The sequence below is a fragment of the Pelodiscus sinensis genome, chromosome 1 (assembly GCF_052426305.1).
Source record: "Pelodiscus sinensis isolate ZL-2025 chromosome 1, ASM5242630v1, whole genome shotgun sequence".
NCBI classification, from domain to species: Eukaryota; Metazoa; Chordata; order Testudines; family Trionychidae; genus Pelodiscus; species Pelodiscus sinensis.
The window spans coordinates 118,985,215-119,009,873 of NC_143052.1; the positions used below are offsets into that span (position 1 = coordinate 118,985,215).

At 41.7% G+C, this 24,659-nt stretch overlaps 1 protein-coding gene and 1 long non-coding RNA gene across 19 annotated transcripts in view; one reads left to right on the top strand and one right to left on the bottom strand.

Annotated features, from left to right (window-relative positions):
* Positions 1-24,659, top strand: part of SOX5 (SRY-box transcription factor 5) — an 895,980-nt gene that overhangs the window by 858,199 nt on the left and 13,122 nt on the right. For 17 of the 18 annotated variants that reach the window (XM_089769671.1, XM_089769670.1, XM_075898182.2 and 14 more), the window contains 2 exons: positions 15,271-15,379; positions 16,217-16,390. In XM_089769671.1, coding sequence (XP_089625797.1) covers positions 15,271-15,379; positions 16,217-16,390 — 283 coding nt within the window. Of the gene's footprint in view, positions 1-15,270; positions 15,380-16,216; positions 16,391-22,835; positions 24,556-24,659 lie in introns of those variants that run through there. The other variant, XM_089769679.1, reaches the window with a different exon arrangement.
* Positions 15,374-21,471, bottom strand: LOC112545496 (uncharacterized). The gene is made up of 4 exons (XR_012895957.2): positions 21,332-21,471; positions 20,438-20,647; positions 19,951-20,051; positions 15,374-15,596 (listed from the first exon to the last, which is right to left on the bottom strand). It is a non-coding gene; the product is annotated as an uncharacterized LOC112545496 (long non-coding RNA).

The following is a 24,659-nucleotide window of genomic DNA, read 5'->3' on the forward strand; positions in this document are numbered from 1 at the left end:
AGACTTACTAATTTCTGACTGCCCTGCACACAGGCAGTGCACAGACAAAGCACACTCAAAGCTGAGTACGCTACAAAAAACATGTGTGCACACATTGCATAGTGTTTCTTAACCTATGATACCAGTTCCCTCACTTATTGCTGAGAGTACATTTCTCTTCTAAAAAGCTCTGACATGTACTTGTCTGCTGGGTTGTAACTAAAGAGCTATTTGTAACAATATTTATTCCAGCATTGTAAGCAGAAGACTGTTTTTATTACTCATGCTTTTAGAACAGTAGGTCGAAGATGCCTTTCCTCCCATTTCCGCCCACCTCATCTCCTCTCATCCTTCCCACTATACCTCCTTCCCCCCTCCACACACACCCCACTTCTCTCTTCCCTTTAACAAAGTGCCAAACATGAAATGACAGTGACCAATGTTGACTTAATGTGGATGTTTAATAATGAAAAAAGCGTGTCAGTTCCAGTGTTAGTTACAAATGGCACTAAGTGTATCGGGTGGCAGCCCTGTAATAATTTTACATCCATCATTCTTTCCTGATGCCTCACTGGTTGTCTGATGGATGGGGCCAGCAGAGTTAACTCTTAAGGAACTGCAGTGGGCTGTGGAGCTGAAGGGAGGAAGTGGATCCTGAGCGACCAGATGCTGCTCTTTGAGAAATAGAAAACGAGCTCATTTGACTGAAGAGAAAAGCTGCCATAAAATGGGATTTTAGATTTTTCTCAGTTGTGTTTTTGATTTAAATCATGTGTTGTTTTTCCTAAAGCTTAAATTGGAGTGGGAGTTCCCCAAAGGGGACAGATCCAAAAACACACTGAAGCCAGTGAAAGCTTTTCCATTGACTTGAAAGGGCTTGCATAGGACCCATTTTTGAGGAATACAGGATCTGTCGAAAAAGGGTTTATTTTTTGACAGATCTCCATCTAGACTGCCGTTTTTTTAAAAAAAAAACTCTGTTTTGAAAAAAAGTGGTGGCCATGTGTATATTTAAATCCCTGCTTCATGAGCAATTTCAATGTGCTAATCTACATCTCTCTTTCGACAGAGAGGTGTAGTCTAGATACAGCCATAGTGAGCAGACTGTGTGTAAAGCAAGGGGAGGCAGGAATGGGGAACAGTTAAATTATCTGGGTTTCCTAAATAAAAGGAAATAATTGAAAATTTGGTACAGAATATGAGCACTGTATCTCTGAGCTAAGTGTTCTTCAAAAGTTAAACTCTGCTCACTTTAATGATCCATGTAATGTTTTACTGGAAAAAATACTGTAGTATTTCTGCTGGCTAGCAAAGGGGATATAGCAGACAAATTATATACACTTATACATCACACTTAGTGTATTTGTAGGACTAGAAGTTTTACTCAGCATTGCTTGGGTCCTTGTGGGGACTCAGGGCAGGGGTTGGGAAGTGGGGTGGGGGGGGAATCAGGGCAGGCTATGGTGGGTGCAGGAGTCAGGGCATAGTGTGTGGGGGGGGGAAGGGAGTCGGGGATGGTTGGTGCAGGAGGCAGGCAGGGGGTGGAAAGCTAAGGGCAGAAATGTGGCGGGGGGGGGAGCTGCTGGAGGCAGGGCAGGAGGCTAGGTGTTTGGGAGCGCTCAAGACAGGGGATTGGGTTGGGAAAGGGAGTCACCAACTGTTGGCCAGGCAGCAGTTTCCCTGGGGTGGCTGGGGCTGGATACAGCCAGAGCCCCAAGTATAGCCAGAGCTCTGCTCCCCCCACTCTCCCCAATCATTTGACCGCATGGCTGTCACTGCTAGCAAACCCTTCCCTTTTCATTTGGTTAGAAACAATCAAAAGTCTAGTACATCCCATTGTGCTGCCATAGCCAAACCCTGACCTTACTTTAAATTTGAAGAAGAAGGAACCTGCATACCTAATTGGTGGTCCTAGCTCTTACCGTTTGTTTGTTCAAGAACTTCTAGACTCACAGAGAGACACACAAACTCTCTCAAATATATAATAGATAGGTGTCCTGTAATTTGTAGGCATCTCTTTTTCTCATTGGCCTGAAAAACATGAGAAAAGATGAATAGTATAATATTTCTTTTCTCACAGTGTGCAGAGAGATCTGTCTGTTTAGAATAGTTACTATATAATTTGTATACTGGGACGAAGGACTTTAACAATCAGTTGTCACGAAAAAGACTCCAAGTCATCGTCAAGATAACATGTGGCCCCTGCATTTTTCCTATCCATCCAGCAGTGAAACCACCTTAATTCTGCTGTGAATCTGTGCCCATGGAAATTTCTTGTATTTAAGGTAGGGTGGTATGGGTTGCAATCCTCTTTGTTAATGCTATCAACAGAGAGCAGACAGTTTTCAAAGAGCACAACAACAAGGCAAGCAGGTATTATGTCATTGCCCATCCATCACTCTGTATGTCAGCCTTTCAATAAGTCCAATCAACAATCTCAACAGGATCATTCACAGTAAAGGGGCAAATTATTCAGAGAGCTATTGAATCTAGTGTCTTGTCTCCTGAAATGTCTTTATTACTTTTTTTAAATTGGCTCTTTGTAGCATGCAAACCTGACATGTATTTTGACTCAGTTATTTTTTTGCCCAGCATTGCTACCAGAGAATTAAATGTTTTGATTTGTTTCCACTTAAATTTTAGTCCATTTTTTCCCTTTTTGCTTCTTGGAGTTTATGTATATTTACAGCCTCTGCATTTAATGGCCACATACCTTATTTTTGCAGATGGCCAATGGAAGACTTTTTTCTTCCTCTTGATCTCTCTCTCTCTCTCTTTAATAGAGCCAGCTTTTGGTTTTGCTACATTTGTCACAGTGCCACTACTTTCCTCAGCTAGTGAGAGCCCACGCATGGTTGGGAGTGATTATGGGATGAGATTTTTGTCAAGCTTTACATGGATTCCTCCTTTTCATTAATTCTGATTGACCTTCAACTTTACTGCTAAAAGTAAAAACTGTAAAGTACACATAACATGTGCTTTTTGCATATGTCATTATGGTGAGGAGGTATGGGCAGGATTAGCTAATAAAAATGAGCAACACACAAGGGAGCGATGAATTTTGCCCACAGATGTATGTGTGCAACTCCCTTTGAGATCAGTAGAAACAGCACACAAATATCTGAGGGAAGAACTCTGGGTACTAGTTATGTGAAAGTCTGAATGGGCATGTAGCCTGGATTCTCCGTTCACTCCTTGGAATAATCATCTCTCCAAACTGAGTTCAAGACAGCCTCTGCAAGCATAGCATGGGGAAGCTGCCCCTGAAGTTACTTATACCACACCTAGCATTACTAACCCCAGACATTCAAAACACGAGTCAGTCCCCTTCCGCATCTCAAAATCATGGCCTTTAAAAAGGCATGAGACTGTTTTGGTTTGTTTTTAAAGGTTTTTTTATTACTTTGGGTCATGGTTTCAAACTTTTCTCCGCCACATTATGGCTGGAAGCTCCCCTCCTTTTTTTTCCCAATGAAATCTTAGATTCTCGCATCATCATAGCTCCAGGAGATGGAGCTTTAAATAAAACATCCAGTTATAATTAGTGTTATTATTGGCCATGATTTTATTGTGACTCTAAGACCACTTTGACATTAATGGGTTTACTCCCCTTTTACACCATTGAGAATTAGAGGAGAATGAGGCTTGGGTTCTGCTTACTCCAGGTGTAAGAATAAGTGACTTGGATTTAGTGTTAATCTAGACTAAATTTGTCAGCCAGCACCTTTTGTCAGTGCTAAAACACACCCATTAATTTATTTGCCTCCACAGATTCATTTGCTTGCCTCTAGCATCCTGTTGTGTGTGTAGAACTCTGCTCACTAGAATCAACATCATGCTCATTCCAACAAAGAGCAAACAAATCAGGCATTAGAACAGTGGAAAATCCAACTGTTTTCTACTCAGGAGTTAATTTTGATGGAAAATGAGAGCAGAAAGCACTGGTGAAATGTTAGGCCGAGGCTTAGCAGCTTTCACAGGTGTAATAATACCTTGTAAGGAAAATATATATACACACACACACACACACACTTTAATCTTTCTATTTTCTTTCAAAGTAATTGAGTCACTCATTGTTTAGTAGACAACTTCCAGCAAAATGGAGTCTGCTTTCTTCACCCTCTGTATGGGCTAGGATATCCACCTGACTTCATTTTTGGTGTCCCACACTTTTACTCCAATTAACCCATCATTGTTATCATAGACCAGCTGTTATGGCACTTGCTGGCAGGAACAATACTACTCTGTGCTTATATTCCACTGTTTAGCCACAGAGCTCAAAGCTTTTTACTAGAGTGTGTATAACTATCTGCATTTTACAGATCGGGGAAACTGAGGCACAGGGAGGCTGAGTGAGGGTTAGGGAACCTGGTTTCTATTCCTTACTTCACAGTAGATATGCTTGGGAAGTCAGCTTATTTTCAGATCAACAGATCACTGCTGTGCCTACACTCCTTTTCTGCCTCTTCTCCATGGCATTGCTGAGACTAGGGGCTTCTGCTGTTTTTAAGTGTTAACTGTTAGCAATCCAGTATGTATTTTGGTGGTGACCTCTATAAGTTAAGCCTTATTCCTCTTTTTAAAATGGTAGAGAGCAGCAAATCTAAAGGAACCGTGAATTATCTTTGCAGTTTTAAGTACATTGTTTTCTAAACAACACCTTATTCATTGAAAAAGTTTTAGTTTGTGGAATGAAACATTAATAAATACTTCGGGGTCTGATCCAGAAGCCACTGAAATCAATAGGAGTCTTTCCATTCGCTTCAATTTCCAGAGCTGCCAATCCAGCACCTCTAACAAGCGCTGAATTTGCACAGTGTCTGACTTAGAGATTCTTGAAGGCCTGTCTCCACAAACAAGTACAGCACAGGAAGTAAATATGAACACGTCATCACCAATGCCCATTATGTTATTCTGCAACCCACCTCTCAGAGTAGTAAGTAGAATGTGCTTGGTCAATCCAGAGCTTCTCTGTTTTATAATCAGGACAACTTTTTGCTAGAACAGCTGCTAAGGCCTCCTGTTAGCTGTTTACTGAGACCATCAAAGCTTTTGATGTAGGTCAGCAATCAGTCATATCTGAATCACTAGTTCAATAGGCAACACTCAGAGGGTGTTGTACCAACTTCCTGAGCCATCCAATCCCAATTGGGACTGAAACTGGAGAATTTTAAAACAAGTACACAAAAAGGCCACTCAGATGAGGAGTGTTGTTTTATTTCTTTTAATTCTGTTTCTATATTTGGTGGGTAGATTATTATTCCATAGACAAGAATGAGATTTCAGATAAAGTAAGAAAGAGTGAAAAAGCTGAGGGGGTGATGAATGCATTGTTTCTTCATATTTATCTTTGATGCAGCAGCAACAAAATCCCCAACTGATAAATTGTTGTGACATTATGATAATCTTTCATCTTCTTTGGTGGTCCATAGTGCAGCCAGAAGGGGTTTAACAATTACTATTTTATAGTCTTCTACTGTTCTAATGAAAAAGGAAAGAAACAACAAAGAAGGGTTTTAACCTTCCAATTATATAAACTCTAAGTCAACATTTGAAAGTCTATTTTATGTATGTGCTTTTTGTGTGTTTATAGCCCTGCACACAAGGTCCATTTTAACAGTTTGTTCTTATTATATTTTAGTTTGCTTTTTCTGGTAACAGATGTCATCAGCACGAATCCCAGTTCCATGGTCACAGAGGAACTATGGCAGTGTGGTTATGGCACTGGATTGTGATTTGGGAGATCCAAGTCCAAATCTTGCCCAAGGTCATATAGGAAGTGTGTGGTAGTGCCAAGTCACTTAACCTGTGTCGGGTTCCTAACTGTAAAATAGGGACATAAATACTTCCCTGTGCCACAATATTTCCCTACGCCACAAGAGAGCTTTGAGGATGAACTCATTAATGTGTGTGAGAGAGAATTATAAGCAAATTAGAAAACCCCCTTCCCAGAAATACACAACCAAATTCACTCTTGGAGTAAGAATGCAAAAGTCAATGTAGGTGTATTCCCTTTTGTCACTAGTGGGCTTACCCATAGGCTGTGTCTAGACTGGCAAGTTTTTCCGCAAAAGCACCTGCTTTTGCGGAAAAACTTGCCATCTGTCTACACTGGCCGCTTGAATTTCCGCAAGAACACTGACAATCTCATGTAAGAAATCAGTGCTTCTTGCAGAAATACTATGCTGCTCCCATTCGGGCAAAAGTCCTTTTGCGCGAAAAGGCCAGTGTAGACAGCTCAGATTTGTTTTGCGCAAAAAAGCCCCGATCGTGGTAATGGCGATCGGGACTTTTTTGCGCAAAAGCGCGTCTAGATTGGCCACGGATGCTTTTGCGCAAAAGCGTCCGTGCCAATCTAGACGCTCTTTTCCACAAATGCTTTTAACGGAAAACCAACGTGTTTAAAATGGGACATTTTCTCCCTGCTTCTGGCTATAAATAAAAAACAACATCCATGTATATTTGCATGTTCTAGGATAGAGGTGGGCAAAATCAGGCCCAGGGGCTAGATTCGGCCTGTCGAGCATTTCTCTCCAGCCTACCCAAGTGATAGCACAACATACATACTTGTACTCCAGCATGTGTTCAGCTGCCCCTCCTCCACCTTGTCTCGCAGCTAAGCTGCTCCCAGAATTCTCCTGCTAGCTGTGCAGAGTGTGTGTGGGGGGGAGGATGTAGGGAGAGGGGAGTACTGAAGTCAATGTGTCTCCTTGCCTGTCTGCAGCACAGAGATGGGGAAGAGGAAGACACACCATCCATGCTTCAGATTGAATCAATTGCACTGTAAGTGATTCAGAGGAGTACAGAGCGAGGGAGAGGGCAGATAACACAGCAGGACGGATTTCCCATAAAGAGACAGGGTGTGGCTTCTCTCTGTGTGTGTGCTGGCTGCTGCTGGTTAAGTTTCTGTGGGTCACACAGACTTTGTGACACAGATCAAGTGTGTGCGGCAGGGTGCATATGACTATGTGTGTGTGGCACAGAATGTGTCACACACGAAGTGTCTCTCTCACTCATACACACAGTCTCTCTCCGTATCCTCCTGCCCCACCCTTTCTGCCTGAGACCCTGCTCCTTCTGGGAGCCCAGAGCTGGCCCTCAACCACATACCAAAATTCATGAATTGGCTCCCCCACTGTGAAAATTATTGCCCACCCCTCTTCTGAGAGGTAAAATACAAGCCTAAGAGCCTGGTTCTTCAGTTCAGTGTATACAAGTGCCCATGCTCTCATCCTGTCTCTGCTTCTGTATCCTCTGAGTTCTTCAGCAACAAAGAGCTAGTCTTCACCAGAAGCACTACATCAGTACCACTATACTGATGTAGCTGTGCCACCATGGTGCATCTGATAAAAATACTCTTCTGATGGGAGAGAGCTCTCCTTTCAGCATAATAAATCCATCTCCATGAGAGGCAGTAGATATGTTGGCGGGTGAAGCTTTTATTCACATCCCTCAACCATGTAAGTTACACTTAAGTGGTAGCATATACCTGGCCTAATTCACTTAGCTTCTCTGTCCCTCATAGGGTTGCCAGGTGTCTGGTATTCAACTGGACTGTCTGGTAAAAAAAATTCAGAAAATACTGGACATGTGCAATGTCCGGTATTTTCTGGTTTTCCGGCTGGGCACCCAACGACAACCTGGTGGGGGCGGGGGGAGTTGCTGGGAAGCGGGGCACAATCGGCACTGGGAGCCTCTGGTTGCATCTGACATAGGAGTGACATCTTGGGGAGGAGGAGAAGCCCTGTCTGTGTTCCTGAGCGCTGTTCAAGCACAACGTGGAGCCGTAGCCAGACTCACTCGTGCTTCGCTGGGACCATGCGCGGGTCAGGCAGCGCCCTGGGATGTGCATGGGTCCGGGTCAGTCCCACTCCCCGATTCTCTCCCCCTCCTTCCCGCCAGCCGGTTCTCCTCCTCCTCCTGATCTGCCCCGGCCAGCCCTGCTTCCCATCCCCTCCTCTCCCCGGCCAGTCCTGCCCCCATCAAGCGTGTCTGGTATTTTTTCCTGAATAAACCTGGTCTGGTAACCCTAGTCCCTCACTTGAGAGAGAAGCTCACCACTCTCCAGTGAGAGAGGTATTATTTGTAAAGAAAATAACTTTGAATTAAAGGCACCGTTTGACAGCAAATTATTACAGTGCTTATTACTTCATTGGACACAGGACTTTCACTTGGGATTTGGTGACTGAGAAAAGATTAGTTTTAAAAAGGATTCACTGGGTCCAGCAATGAGATCGTTGTCCTCTGAGAAGCCACCTTTTTCTTTTTATGGGCTAGAAAAAATATGTTGAGAGTCCAAAGATCTCCAATGTGGTTATCTAATCAGATAATGTTGTTTCTGTAGCCAAACTGAAATGAATTTGTATTGCAGGGCACTCTTGCATGGAATGGTGACAGACTAGAAAGGTTCCATCTATACTCATCAGATCCAACACTCTCTGGTCCAGCAACATCTGTGGTCCAGCATGATTTTAGTTAGCCAGATGTCCACTACTTATGGGTATGGGCAAGTTTCCTGTAGCTCCATAAAGTTTATTTACAGCCACCAGGCCTGGCTCTTGGGTAAATTAGAAGACACTTTTCTGTGCTGTGATTTAGTTCTGACTAAGAACCCAGGAAGCAGTGGAAGTGTTGGTAATTCTGCAAGACAATCAAATTCTCGTGTTTGGCACCAGTTATGTCCTGAGGGGTTGGACTACAGCGGTTCAACCTCTACTTAATAACCACAATGATTAATACGTGCTTACATATAGTACTCAGTTAGTGCACATGGGATCTTTTGAGTGCTCACCACCATACAACATGCTTCAAGGTGCCGGTGCCCTATCTCAGAGTCGTTAAAGCAAAGGCTGATTTGAAAACAAACCTCTCATGTCCGTTCAAACAAAGAAACACACACACAAAAACAACCCAGGTGATTTTGGTCATCTTGTTGTTGGTCACTGCACTAAGGAAAGAAAGCATGTGACTAAAGGCCAATATGGAGCCAGTATGGTTGCCATCTTCTAAATGGCAACATTTACTAACAGAGGAGCACCTAACAAAGTATTAGGGCATGGAAAACATCCATCTCTTCTGTTTGGACATAGAATAAAAAAACATTTTTGTCCAGGAAAATGGGCATAGCAGAAGGGGAACAGAATACTGAAGGACAGACACCTTCAGTAAAATGTTACGTGATTTGAGAAATAGGCTTGAGGCAAAACACAACTAATTCAAGATTAAACAGAGTTCAATGTACTCTGAAAGCCCTGGTGTACATTAAGGAGTTATTTCAAATAATTACTCCTGCTTTCAATGAGGAATAACACTTATTTCAAAATAAGCTTCCACACTACCACTATTTCGAAATTACTCCCCAGAGCCATTCAAAGTAATTAATTACTCCGTAGTGCTTCCTGGGGCTCTAAGTCGAGGTAGCGCATCCAGATGAGGGGAGCCCACCTCAGAGTAATTTCAAGGCTTCCCTGTGGTGTGGATATGCTATTTCAAAATAGTTATTTCGGGAATTATTATTTCATTTCAAAATAATTTTCTGGTGTAGACATGCCTTTTGCATTTGCCAAGTACTCCAGTCCAATTAATGTGTCAGTAGTGGGGCTTTGTCACCATGGGCCCAGCATTCACATTCCATTCTTGAATTACATTGTAATTCAGTAGGGCAAGCATGCACATAATCTCAGATGCGTGTTCAGCCTTCTTCCTGAAACCCACCATGAGGTAGGAGAACATATTAGAGGGTCTTCTGTTCCCAAATCTTCTGAGGGTTTGATTCACATCTCTGATGACCTTTGCTAGAACTCTTACTGCTACAGTTTGTTCAGCAGACGTTTTGATTCCTTCTTGTATGGAGAGAGAGACTGCAATCAAGTTCCTGTCATTTTTAGATCAGTGTTTTGTTGAGTTATGACAGCTATCATGACAAAGAGCCAAGTAACTTTTTCAGCTGACCACGTAATGGAGTCTGACTTGTGGTGCTTAGTCATTTTATTTGCTCCGGAACAAATACTCTGTGTGTGTGCGCGCGTACATATTCTTTTCTTTCTTTTTAAAATTATAATTAGAGCATTGCTTGGAGCCCTGCCATTGAATTAGTGTAACTCTCCTACAGATTACTTTCTTTGGCTATAATGCCTTAAAAAAAACTTCTTATCTGATTGTGGCTATTAACTCTTCCTGACTGGCTGTACTCTGTAGAAGCAGTTAAGCCAATTTGTAAGTATTTTTCTCATGTGTATTTCTCTGATTTTGTCTGTCACTTTTATAGTTCATTGGTCTTCTTGAGTGGGGCAATTTGCAGGATTTTGCCTTACAGTATACATTTTCTACTGCTTAGTCTATTATGCTTTTAAATGACCCAAGCAATGGGGCTTTACTGCTGCCACAGTCAGGCTATGTTTCTATCACAGATATTTTTCCATTTGTAACATCTGTGATTCTATCTAATAGAAATGACCATAAGGATAGTTTTCCCTCAATCTCATGACTAATAAAATTAGAGAAAGGAAGATTCACTGGGGGCCTGGTTAAGCCCCATGTCCAACGTCAAGCCAGGGTATGGTTGTGTCTGTTTGTGGGGGTTGGGTTTTTTGGGGGGTTTTTGCTTACTATGTATTTTCATGTGGCGTGGACACTCATTTTAAATCAGAGTCATTTTCAAATAGTCCTTGTTTGTAGGTCTGGCCCAGACCTACAATTCCAACAGCAGATCCAATGGTTCCAGCTCCGGGTTGTAACATAACCACTGATAGATGAAATTCACTCATTGCTTTTCAAACTTTTTTAATTTGCAGACTCCGAAAAAATTTTCAAATGGAGGTGCAGACTTCTATGGAAACCTGAGACATAATCTGTAGACCTCCAAGTGGTCTGAGGGCCATAGGTTGAAAACCACTGTCTTATATCATGGCTGGTTGATATAATTGTTAAAGTGAGTTCAGGGCCTAGTTCAATTTGGGGAAGGGGGGGTTAGTTTCATTCTCATGATCCCCCGAATGATTCTTCTCCACCACCCCCAGTACTAAGACTATTTGAAGGATACACAGTAGACTGATATTCTGTTTCCTCCACCCACAAAATACTTCAAGTAACAAAGTGCACTGAATGTAGCATTTCTTTCTGACCTTTAGTGGCAAGTAACAACCGTGCTCATCCCTGTGCCACTGAGCCCATCATTTGTAGCACCTGGCAGCCTTCATATCATTTATTATGTACTTAAAACTCCCACTGCTCCCTATCACCGCAGTAGTTGTGTAAGTACTCGTAACTGGCTACCAAATTACGATAACTATGATTAATGGATCCTTTTTATGTGTGAACTTGAAACCACTGTGTATCCCTATTTGGAGTCACTAAATGGATTTTATGATATGAGGGTGGATTGGCATTATCAGCATGTTGCAGTTAATTTGTGGGGGGAGGAGAGCTCATGTTGTGTTGTTGCTTGTATGTAGTCAATTAAGTATTTTCAACTTACCTTCCTTAAAGGATATTTCAATGTAAGGTGGGGAGGGAGGGTTCCAGCTAATGAAATATAGCTTCACACTTAGAGTAACCCCCTTCAGTAAAACAATTAGGGATCACTGTGGTTATCTGTGCTTTTCATGTCTGAAGCTCTTTTCTACTGATCAAACCCGACATAAAAAAATGCTTATAACAATCACACGAGCAACACAAAATGATGGAGGAGAAACGCAGAAGCTTGTTTCATGGCTAGACTGCATGAGTGAATGAAAATTAGTGATGTAAAATCCTGCTAAACAACTGGTTAAACGTAATAACTGATTAAAGTGCAATCCTACAGGCCAGGGGCTCGAGCCTGGCTAGAGCACCCTCAGGTTGTAGGGCTGCTGGCTTTGCACCAACCCGTGGTGCAGTGAGCCTGGCCAGGCTGCTCCTGGGCATCAATTAATTGATTACTGATAAGCATCACCTGGTAAGGTTACTTGTTCACATCCCTACTGGGAATCGTAAGTGATGGGCACTTATTAGCATATGACTCCCCTTGCCCAGGATTTTATCTTTGTGGCACAGAACACTGATACTTTTACTGCATGACCTTGGGAGGGAGAAAGAGGAAATTTCTATCTTCGACCCTCCCACTGTTTACTCGTCTGCTGCTTGGGTAAAATAGTGCTTACTTCACATAGGCCATTGAATTTTAATGAGAATTTCAAAAGTATTTTCAGAGTCTCCATGTGAAATGTGATATTCAGGAAGCACATATTAATTATTATTATTATTAATCATGTATGGTGACTTGCATTCCCCATTTACTATCATGCTCAAGTAGGTGTTTTGCCTGTGGAGAAAGAGGCTGAATCCTGCAGTCTTTAAAGTTCTTTAATATATTAATTAATTATTTTCCTCTTTATTTGGATAGCCATTGTTCCCATACTGGGTGCTTCTGGATCTTTGTTTGAAATAACCATATTTGTCTCCATGCTTGGTAGCTGCTTGTTGTCACTGAAGTGTAACAGCTGTACCCTTTTTGACTTACAAGCTGCTCGGCCATATTGTAAATTAAAGATAAATAACATGTGCCCTCACTCCCTTCCTCAGCTCCCATGTGCCATTCTCTCTCTTTCCCTGCTCTTGGAGTGACTGATGGTTAGCGTAAGTCATGGCACAAAGGGGCATGACAAAAATGCAGCTTGCTGTTTTGCTATCATCTGTTTCTGAGTGACATCCTGTGAGAATTAGCTCAACTTCCACTTTATAGTTACTAATGGAATTATCTTATTACACTTCATGTTGTTAGTAGCAGGAGGTTAGGGATTACCTTGATGCTGAAATGTAGTCTGGACTTCCCTTGGATCACTTGCACTGTTGAGCCTTCTGATGAGTCAGCTCAAAGCCACATGGCTGAACAGTGCCTCTCAGGAATTTAGCATTCTTCTGTTCTTCCCTCCTACGCTCCATTGACCATTCACACACTTCATCTAATGTGTCTGAACCTCAAAATGCCAGGCACTTGCAAGATGGACATCTTCTGTGTATCTGCAGACTTGTTCAGTCAAACCCCGATAACACCATACCCGCTGTATACTTTATAGCTGGCATGGCAGACTATTCTGTGACTTTCAGGTGGAATCATATCATGTTGGTGGAATGTGGTTGTGCATGAAGCTGTCCCTTTGTTTTCTTGATGTAGTGAATACAGCTCTAGGAGCTGATTTTATTATGTTTTATTTTCTAAAAGAATTTTTTTTTAAATCCCACCATGTATCCAAATATCAAAACACAGTGAAAGTTTTTGATACTTTAGGCCGACGGTGACTTTTTAAAAAAAGGCTTCTGCCTTTAATAGATTTGGAGTATCTCATTATGGTCTAGGGAAGTTGATGGTAAATTGTTTCTTGAGAAAACCATTGACTTGCTTTATCAATCTGTGACTCATTGGAGGGAAAAGAAAGTAAACGCATTACTGACTTTCCCTCTGAATACTCCCATATTGTGGTGGAGCTGGAGTTTGTTAAGGGTAAGTAGTTTGGTTCTGTTACACACCTGAAAAGCTTGGGTGATTATTTGAAGCTTCTCCAAACTGTGACATTTCCATTCACATCAGATTCAGACAAACACTTTCTCACTTGTGGTAGTCTGGCCCTGCTGTCTCTTGTTGGACTGGAAATACCACAAGAACAGTCTGTCTTGAGTTGTTTTGGCAGTAATGCATCCAGTTACAGCCAGAATCCAGAAGTGCAGAGGTGAGCCAAGATGGAAGACACCAGGGAAGAGAAAGTAGTTAACACAAAATTTAGAGATGAGCCTTAAAGCTTTGGGGTGTTCAAAGCAGAGTGTGGTTTATGTAATATTAAGAAAAGCCTTGTCAAATGCAAGCCACATGAGTTTGATCTAGGGTTCAACCAAGATTTACATTTATGAATCACCTTGCAGTATAAGGGTTTCTTTTCTTCTTTCCCGCTTTCTTCTATAGTATGACAAATTTTTAGGCTACATATAATCATGCTAGAGTCCCAGATGACCTGATGTTGGGCTTTGTTGAAATCTGACAGTCCCCAAGAATAGAACATACATCAAGAGAAAGCTCAAAAGGATTTTTTTTTCAGAGTCACTTAAAATGGCATGGTATCAAATTTGTTAGCTTTGAAAAAAAGAAAACTGTCTACATTTGGAAAACATAGTATTGTTTTCCAAGAAAAAAAATATTCTTACAGATACTATTGCCAGGAAAATAGCATATATATGCAGAACAGTAGAAACAGAAGATAGGTGAAAAAATGGAACTTATCTGCATTAGTAGATTTAAGCAATTCAGAAAATGGAGGGGATGTTTAGAATCTTGAAATTATCTGCCTTGGGATATAGTGCTGGCGATGTTGTTAAAGATATCGCTCAGGGTATAATATCTAATTGGCAGCATATACTATCTTGTTCCAACCCAAGGACCCCCTTTTTCCCATGTCTTATCTAGAATGTTCTGCCCAGTGTCTGTCACAACAATCTGAGAACACCTACCACTGCCCAAATCTCAGACTGACTCAAAACTGAGTTTTTCCTGGGACATGAAAAACTATAAATTTAGGCCTTGTTTATTCTACCGATGGAGTGATGGGAGAGTGTCTCCAATAACATGAATAATGTAACTGGAGGCATCGTAGCTTAGGTCAACATACAGTGGTGTCTACACCATGCAGCATCAACGGAAGACACTCTCCCATCAATTCACCTTATTCTTTTCATTCCAGTGAAATATTGAAGTTGATCGGCGACTGCTCTGCAGTTGACTTATTGGGTCTTCACTAGACCCACTAAATCAACCCCCACTGCATCAATAGCAGCAGTGTCAATCCTTGCTAAGTGTAAATAGATTGCTTCCACAAAAAATAGTTTTTATTACTAAGAGAAATATGGTAGTCATATGATAATACTAAGAGAATTATCTCTGTATTCTGAGTTTAGGCAGGGAGGAGAAATGGAGCTGTAGCTTGCCTGCAACTTCTCAAATTCCAATCCAATTATGATGACTCAGGGGTATAGAGAGGTCAAATATGCATCACTGTGCCTCCAAATTAATGGGTGCTTAATTGAACCAAACTTTACTATTCCATTTTATAACTTATGAGGTCTACCCATCACTACCTAATGAGCCACATTTTAGATTCTTAAATGGTTTTTTTCTGGGACTGGTATGATTCGTGTGTGTTTAAAAGTTTAGTGGGCAAAGTATTTAAAAGTTTTTTTATTCCCACCCCTCCCAGTTCTTCCAACTGCAAAGTTCATATGTAATTTAGAATTTCTGATCCAAGTCTAGTCATCTTCCCCATACAGGACAAAACAACACTGGAGAGCCTGACTCAACAGCTGGCAGTAAAACAGAATGAAGATGGGAAGTTTAGCCATGCTATGATGGATTTCAACATGAGTGGTGATTCTGATGGTCAGTAGGAATTATTTATCCTTATTTCTAGTTATGTATGTGTAGAACACAAATTTCTTTTGGGGGAGGGGAAATAAGGAGTAGGATAAGTGAGAAGTGGCCACTAAACAAAGAAGAATAAATTATTTATATAATAATGTTTTAGGTCCAAGAGCAATTTTGTCTTTCTCTGTCATACACTCCATTTATGTTCTTGGTCCAGTCTTGACAATTATGACTGTAAAGATGAAGAAAAAGAAATAAATTAATGTGAGATAACTAATTCATGGTCTCTGCATGATCTCATACAGCTGATCATCTATAGATGATGCATATGCTAGGTCTGTGGGAGCTTGTTTGGATTTGATGAAGCAAGCTTAATGCTCTTTTTTTCTATCTCTGCTTGTGCTTACACCTCCACAATAACAAAGGCAGCTGTGCAAATGTTCATTTGCTAGTTAGAGAATCACTTAAAAAAGCCCCACCTGATGTTGCTATATATTAACACCTTTTCATCACAAAGGAGGAAGGAAACAGGTAATGTAAATACATTCAACATATTGTAAATTGGAAAAAAACCCAAACAAACCTATATTCTTTTGTTTTAGGTTATTAGCAGTAAAAGAAAGTTAAATGATCTTTACAGTCTTTATCTGAAAAAATGGACGTGGTTGTGAATTATATTGGTAAAGAATAATAGATCAGATTTATACCATAACCTAAGACTTAGCAAATTGGGTATGTTCAAGCTAGTCACCATATCTTTGACTTAAATCATTCAGGTGTATTATATTTTTATTAGTTACCTGTGTCACTGGGCACATTCAATAAACATATGATTTTCCCCCCCTATTTTAGGAAGTGCAGGTGTGTCAGAATCTAGAATTTATCGGGAATCCAGAGGGCGTGGAAGTAATGAACCCCATATCAAGCGTCCAATGAATGCCTTCATGGTGTGGGCTAAAGATGAGCGAAGGAAGATCCTTCAAGCCTTCCCTGACATGCACAACTCCAACATTAGCAAGATACTGGGTAAGGAAATTAATAGATTACTGCACTTTCCATAGCAGAATTCCTTGGTTTGGGCTATATATTTTAAATAAATTGTAGTTCCTGACTGATAGTTCATAGACCCTCTGCTGATAGCAGCAATACAAGATTCACCATACTGCCTGACAATATGCATCAGCCAGGAGCTAGACAGCCCTGGGCCCCAAGCTTGCCTGTTGTGGTAGTGGTTTTTGGCAGGAAGACATTGGCCTACCCAAGAATTAACCAAAAAATAAATAGTTATCCCCAGATTATTCAGTGGCTCGAGGAAATGAGTTTGTTACATTTTTGGTACCCTAAAATATGGCCTTAGAATGCTGCCAGTTCTTTTGACCAATTGACCTTATGATATTCTATCATACCTTGGTAAATAGACCATGCATTAGAGCCGTGGTCTCCAACAGGGGCATTTGCATGTGCCCGCCAGGTGCTCGGGGCTGGCCTGGCCCCGGGCACATGGCGCGGCACTTGCGGGGAGCGTCGGCCCCAGGCGCGCGGCGCTTGCGGGGGGAGCGCCGGCCCCGGGCGCGCGGCGCTTGCAGGGGGGGGGAAGCGCCGGCCCCGGGCGCGCGGCGCTTGCGGGGGGGAAAGCGCCGGGCGCGCGGCGCTTGCAGGTGGAGGGGGGGAGCAGCGCTTGCGGGAGGAGGGGCCCCCGGGCGCGTGGCTATGGGGGGGGCCCGGCCCCGGGCAAGCGGCTATGGGAGGGGGCACCCCCAGGCGCCCAGCGGACGAACGGCCACGCCCCCTGGCGCCCGACAACCTCAAAAGGTTGGGGACCACTGCATGAGACAGACATGTAATACTGTATATGTTGAGAAGATTCACATAATCAGAGAAGAAACATCAGAACTAATGTTTCTTCGAGGGCTTTCACATTCTGAGGTGCCCATCTTACATTGAATGAGCATCACAGAAGTCAGCAGGCTAAGCAACTACTTGCATAAACTAGCCAATGGGAGATGGGAAGCCAAGGGGGGGGGGGGGCTAAGCTAAGACCCTTCCCTTTCTCGGAGAGGTACCTAAATGTGGGCCTCAGGGGATCGCCTGTGTTGTGGTGGTGGCAGAACTGGATGAGCTCCCCTCATAATTTTTAGCCCAGTGGCTAGGATACCCATCTGCAACGTGGAGGATGCTAGTTCAAATCTCTTCTCCCCTTTAGGCAGAGCTGGGATTCAAACTGGGCATCTACCACCTTTTAGGTGCATGTGCTAGGCTATGGCCAACCAGAGCTTGGGCTTTCTCGGTTTCTCCTGTTGAAGCTGTTGCAATCTACATAATGAAAGCAAGAGAGAGTAAGTCTCCTGCTTGTGCATACACACAATCACCTTGTACTTGCCGGGGAGGAGCGAGACCCAGGATCCAGTTTCCCTACTCCAGTAACTTTTTAAAATTACATATGCACAGTGAAGTCACTGAACATGAGAGCCCCCTAAATCAGATTACCCCACAGCCCAGTGATTAGGGCACCAGCAGCTCCAATCCCTTTTGCCTCTTGGGTGATGTCCAGTTCAAATCTCCCCTCCACCCAAGTCCCAGGTGAGTATCTAATAACGGGGATATAGGAAAGCTTAAATAAAATGACAAGAAAGCAAGGACCTTGCCTATAGGTGCCTAATCTGATATGTGAGGTCTGAGGCCATTTATCAGGTCGGGTCCTGCAGATGAATTTGACAACTGGATGCCTGTGAATCAGGGGAACACAGACACATTCCTCTGCCTGTCAGGGGCTACAGTATGCATGCTTAGAGGCAGACCACAGCACTGAGGTAACTTTTACAGGACAAATTACTGAGCAATTTTAGGTTTGGTACACCTGAGCAGAGGTTTTAGGAATTCCAATGGGATTGAATTTGTGATTTAGGAGTCTTAACTTCTATTATGGACCAACCTCACAGAGGCCAATTAATTACTATCATATGTTTCTAAAAGAAATTAAAAAAGTGTATAATACAGTGCAACTCTGTATCAGTTAAAAGCATAACATCTTCAATTTGCTCAGTGATTGTCAGGCAAGGGCTGAGTAAGGTCTTTTTGAAACAGCACGAGAAATGTAATTACCATTATAGCCAATGTTAAAAGGTTTGACTAGTTAGAGGACTGGTGGCTGTGCTGGGGTTTGACTGGTCAGAGGTAGCAGCAGGGTGGACTTAAAAGACAAAATTAAATTGATTTGAGAGGGAGACATATTGGTTCTGATACAACATTAATCAATTCCTGCCATCCTTTTTTTACTCAAGGGTTAGTTAGAGGAATAGGACAAGGCGGCTAAACTGATAGTAAGATAAATGTGTACTGGTTACAGGTATGAGATGTGCTTAGACTATGGTACAGAGGCAGTAACCAATTTTGGTCTGTCTCCGAATTTAGAGTAGGCCTGATTAAACCTGCCTTTTAATCAGCTTCAAAAATCTACAAAGATCATTCTGAATGGCCTTTTTCATATATAAAGTACAAAGAGAGCTTGATGTTTTCCCTCTTAACTGATTGTTTTGGATAACAACTTCCGACAGCACGCTGCTAATTCATTCTGCTTAAAACAGGCGCTTGAGCTAGGTTGACATTTTACACAGTCTCTGGGGATTCTGGTTGACATTTTAAAGGGCTTCTAAGCATTTTATAATACCCTAAAATCTGGTTTTAATAAGCCATTCTGCTGAAATTGTTAACATAAGGAATCACCTTTTACTGTTTGGCACTAGATCAGGGGGATATGGGGACATCTTTTTCTGATTAGATGTACAGTAGTTGGAGTAAAATGTGCAAATTCATTACAGATCCTGTAGAGGTGACAGGATAGAGTTTGGAGTCAGCTATGCTGTCTGTTTTGCTGCCAGATTGAGGAAAAAACTATGTTTGGAGGCGGTTAGAGATGTGGTTTCTTTTTCTTTGCAGCATCACATGTAATTTTTTTTAACTTTCCTCCCTTGCAATAGAGAGGGATGCCCTGATATCCTTTTCCTTGATAGAAACGTTACACAGGTCTTTCCTCGGTTGCAAAAGGCCAATCCTTTTGAAGTCAGCAGGGAGCTCTCTGGTGAAGGGTGAACAACTAGAAACGTACAGATCAGCCAGGTGTTCGTGTTTCTTTGTGAAAAGGTCACAATTATTATATATGTTTTAAGCAACACTGCTACACACTGGAGTTACTGAGAGAGGCTTAGATAGGGTTGCCACTGAGCGGGGGTCATTTTTATAGTGAAATGAGAGGAGTGCCCTTTGCTACACTAGAATTCTCTAAGGATTATGTTTGACACTATGGTATTATGTTTTGGGCATAAAAATTAGATACATGGATTTGTCACTAAATTCATCTGTGCATACAATTGACCATCTGTTCGCTGCTACTTGAAGTTGTAGAAAATGATTAGGTTTTTCATTAAATTGTCATATACTATTTTGCTGGATCCCCTTAAATCTTCACAGAGATCTTAATAAATTATTCCATATATATATATATATATATATATATATATATATATATATATATATATAAAAATCTGTGTATGTATATTGTAGATCTAAGAGGTAAAATAGGAAATTACCTCCCGAATCTCTACTCCACAAATGCAAGTGTCTATATCAATGGTTTTCAATTTGAGGTCTGCATATCTGAAAGCATCTTCATTTGTAATTTTGTAAGGGTCTGCAAAATATAAAAAAAAAAAAGTTGAAAGCCGCTACGCTGTATCAATCAAAAAAACCTCAATATCTGGGCTGAAATTTTAGATCCTGGGTGTCTGCCTCAGGCTGATTTTAAGTTTTGCAGAGATATAAGCAGCTGAAAACAGCATGTTAACTATAAATTACAGGCAGAGCAGGCAGTACCACATATGTGTGTGTATATATATGGATGTGTGTATTTTTTATATATATGTAGATTCTGATTCTGTACTGTGATCTGTGCTTGAATTTTGCAGTTTACTTGGGATTGGCAATAATGTGCATGGGTATTTATATAAGCATATAAAATAAAATCAGCCTTGCAAAGCTATCATGAAAATATTCTATTCAAGCAAAATGCTGACTTACCTAACTTTACTGTTGATTTCTATGACTGTAGCCTTGATCATGCTATGGAACCTGTGCAGGCAGACCCCTGAATCTGCATATACCCCCACTCACTTCATGAGCTCTCTCAAGGGCATCAGGAACTGGGTCTTAGTCTTTATCCATGTATTAGACAGACACAATTTAGAATATGAACAGTTCCTGGTGAGACCCACGGCAGCTTGCCAAATTCTGCATATTAATAAGTAAGATAAACAGAAAATAAAGGCTACTTCGTCACAAAATCTGCTTTTTATTTATTTTGACAAGCATAGTTTAATTTTAATTATTTATGATACTTCAAACCACACTAGTAAATGATCTTTAGTATATTTTGTAAAAACAGTGTCATAGGAATAAGAGGTATCACTGCAGGAGGCAGCTATTAAATATTTGCTAGGAAGAGAAGGGAAGATGCCAGGATTTTTTGCGTGATTGAGATTGCAATTTACAAGGGGGAAAATAATGAATGACATTTATGTATAAATATTACCAATTGAGGTATTGATGAAAATGTTGGCACTTATGACCCTGGGCCTACACAAACGTATGCATGTGCTTAACTCTATGTACAGAGGTCTGCTCGATCCAATTGGAGAACTGGAGTTACTGGCATCAGTCAAAACAGTAAAAGATGGTTTATATAAATTCTGTATGTGGACAGAACAATTTTACAAGGCTGATTTTAAGAAGACAGCTTTCTATACTGTGTTTGCTATAATGGTGTGTATGTATATAAATGAATATAAGTACATAATAAGACTTGACAGAAAGATCATAGAAAAACACCACCCTACAGTTTGGGAATAAATTGATAAAGACTTGTAACTATAGGATATGTGGGATAGAGAAGTATAAATGATCACCATTACTTACGAGTGTCAATGCCAATCTGTAGGTTAGATTTGTATGCATCCTTCCTAACCCCTTCAGTTCTCTGTCACATGCATGTTTACTGCTAAACGCAGACGCTTTCACATAAATATTGGGGAAGAGAAGGCACCACAGGCTATTTCAGACTTCTCTGATAACTTAACATACTTTAAGCAAAAAGTCTTTCTACATTTTCAGCTTTATGATGTACAAATGTAAACTGTTCAAAGCTATTATTTTTAAAGCAGTCAGTGCTAAAATGGTGTTTAGGGCTGGGTTCTAGATTCTTTTAGCCTTATTACTTTGTGACTTCTTTAGACTTTATAAAAGCCAGAATTCTGAAGAAGGAATAGATCCTGAAAAAGGATCCACATCATCTTGGCAGCCTGGAACCCTATTTTCAGGATCTAGTCCTAACTGTCAAATGTGTGGTACCTACAATTTTAGGCCCCAGCTGCATTCTTGCCCAGGTTTCCCCTGAGTCATCTTCATGGTGGACCAGGTTCTGGCTGTTCTTAGTTTAGCAGACATAGTAATAAACCTAATCAGGATCTGGTAGTCCACGGGAAAAGTAGCTATTGAATCTCAGGCCAAATCTATACTAGACCCGAAGGTCAGCTTAAGGTACGCACCTCCAGCTACATAAATAACATAGCTGGAGTCAACATTCCTTAAGCCAAGCTTGGTGCCATTTCCACAACGGGAGGACGACAAGAGCAAATGCTCCCATTGGCTTCCCTTACTCTTCACCAGCGCCGACCGGGGCAACCTCAGCATTCAATTCAGTGGGTCGTTACTGGGCCCACTATCTTGAACTCCAAAAGATTGATCTTCAGTGTGATTTTTACAGTCACTTTCCTGGTTACAACTATTAGGAAATGACTTTTCAGGAGACCAACAAACTGCTCTCCTACTCCTTTATATATTTGGGATAAAAGGGTACATGACTAATCATATTAAGGAATGAGTTTTCATTGCTCCCTTCAGTGTGGAGTCAAAGTAAAAACATTTTTGGCTTCCATCCAACAAAAGCTTATGCCGAAATAAATTTGTTAGTCTTTAAGAGCTCATCTAGACTACAGAGAACGGTCAAAAGAAGATGTAACCCTTCTGCTGGGTAGTGCCAGCAGCAGCTAGAGCTGGGTTCAATATCTAGGGGTCTCTTTTCATCCATCTCTCACAGAACCGGCTCGAGCCCCCACGCAGTAGTCTGGGAAATTCACACACCCCTGGGCGCCTCTGAGAGGCAATGCTTCCCCCCTCACAAGCACAGAGTCTGAGTGCAGAAAAGAAACTTTTCAGGAAAGAGAGAGAGAGAGAGAAGTCACATGGCATTAACTTGGGAAAATGCCACAAACAGAGTTCATAACTCCCTCACGAGTAACCGTCCCATCTCAAATGGATTGAGCAATGTCTCTTGCCTTTCATGTTCACTAGTCCAGCAATGTAAGGGTTCCATGCACTTACCCAAACTTTCTCCATACCCCTCTTCAAACGCCCCACATAGGGTCTGCACTGACTGGACAGAGCTGTGACACATCACCCTGATGACTTCACTCATTGAGCCTGAGGCCATGCCACTTTTGTGCTGCTCCTGTGGTCCGCCTGCTGCTGTTCCTACCAGCTGCCTCCCGCCAGCCGTTCCGCTGGCTGCCTGCTGCCACTCCTACCGGCCAGCCGCCAGTCGTTCCCTCCAGCTGCTCCGCTGGCTGCAATGGATCTGGCTCCTGGCCAAACCAGTGACTTCAGCTCTTAGTGATTTCAACTCTTTAGCTACCACCTAGGCTGGCAAAAGATTCCAGTGCCCACTGGACCAGCAAAAAGACTCCTAATGGAGTCTGCTTTAGGTCTATCCTTAAAATAAGGGGGAAAGAGGCAGGTTGATCCAGTCTTACAGCTCACACCTGGCAGGAATGAAGCAGGCTGGCTCAAGCCCCTTTTCCCCCCAACTCAGTTCTCTCAATTCTGGAAAGGGGAGGCTTCTTCATCTGAGAACTCTTACAATGATGATGTCTCTCCTGCAAGCACTGGTGTCATGTTTTACAGTTCCCACATTTAGGGGTAACATGATTTGTGGCCCCCACAACAGCCCAAATTAGTTACAATACACCACATTCCATTCCAACACTGATCCTCCATCAGCCCTGGCTGAATTTACATAACCCCCACCTCAGATTCCTTCCCCATCCTGGCATGAGCTGTATTTACATATCAACAGTTAACAGTTAATTATCTTGTAGAGCTAAACAATTGGAGTGAGCACACCCACCTCCAGGGCAGCTCTCCCCTTTTAGCTGGCTGATAGTAAGCAGTAGTTCAGCCCCTGCTTACAAAGATATGCAAATTCTGGGGGACTTCTAATCGCATTTTCGAAAGTGAAAGAAATTAAGTCGTTTTTCAGCGAACCACCCCCCTCCTTTTTTAAGGAAGAGCGGCTTTTCAACGAAGGGGGCGGTTCACTTCAAAAGTGCGATCAGAAGATAAGATATACAAATTCCGCGGGAATTTGCATATCTTCTTTCAACCGTTCCCTGTAGTCTAGATGAGCCCTAAGATGCCAATGGACTCCTCTTTTTCCTTAAGTCGGTTACTACTAGCTGCGAGGTAAGATGAGTATTTTGTACCTGCCCTATTACCGGTAGTCTTTCATTACAGAAACCCATACTAGAGTTTGGAATAAAACTTCAACAAAGCCAAGTGAGTATCAAGAAAACAGGTCTCAACCACTTGGCTCTGTCTTCTCAAGGGCACTTCCCTGAAGGACTCAGACTGTTTTCTTCCTAAGCAAGAGAGAACTGTGCTTTTTTATATTCAAAAGACAGCTCATGCTATTACTCATAATGTTCTTAGCTCACTGTGCTTCCAAAACTAAGTACAGAATGAGTAACAAAGAAGGAAAGTACTGTAAGTCAAATATGACATTCTGAACCCATTATGTTAAGAAATTATGCAGACTTAGTCCATTTTCCTACTGGAAACATACGCCCCAGAAGGAAAAAATGTTTGGAAAATATTTCACAGTTTGGTCCATCAGCATTGCTTAAAATGGATCATGCCCTGAGGCAATCATCCTTTGAAAATGATTCCATAAACTCAATAATTTATTTAGGGTATCTTGCAGATTTTTTTCAGGTATTATCTATTTGTTTTTGGTTTAATTTTTTCACTTTATTTTAAAAGGACTCATGAAATTCATAAACTACATATTCCTGCTTCATTGGGAAGGTCATTAGTATACACAGCAGAACAGAGCAAAAGTTAAGGTTGGGTGAATAATGGAAAAAAATATTTTAATTTATACAATGATCAAAACATTGTATTTCTCTGTCCC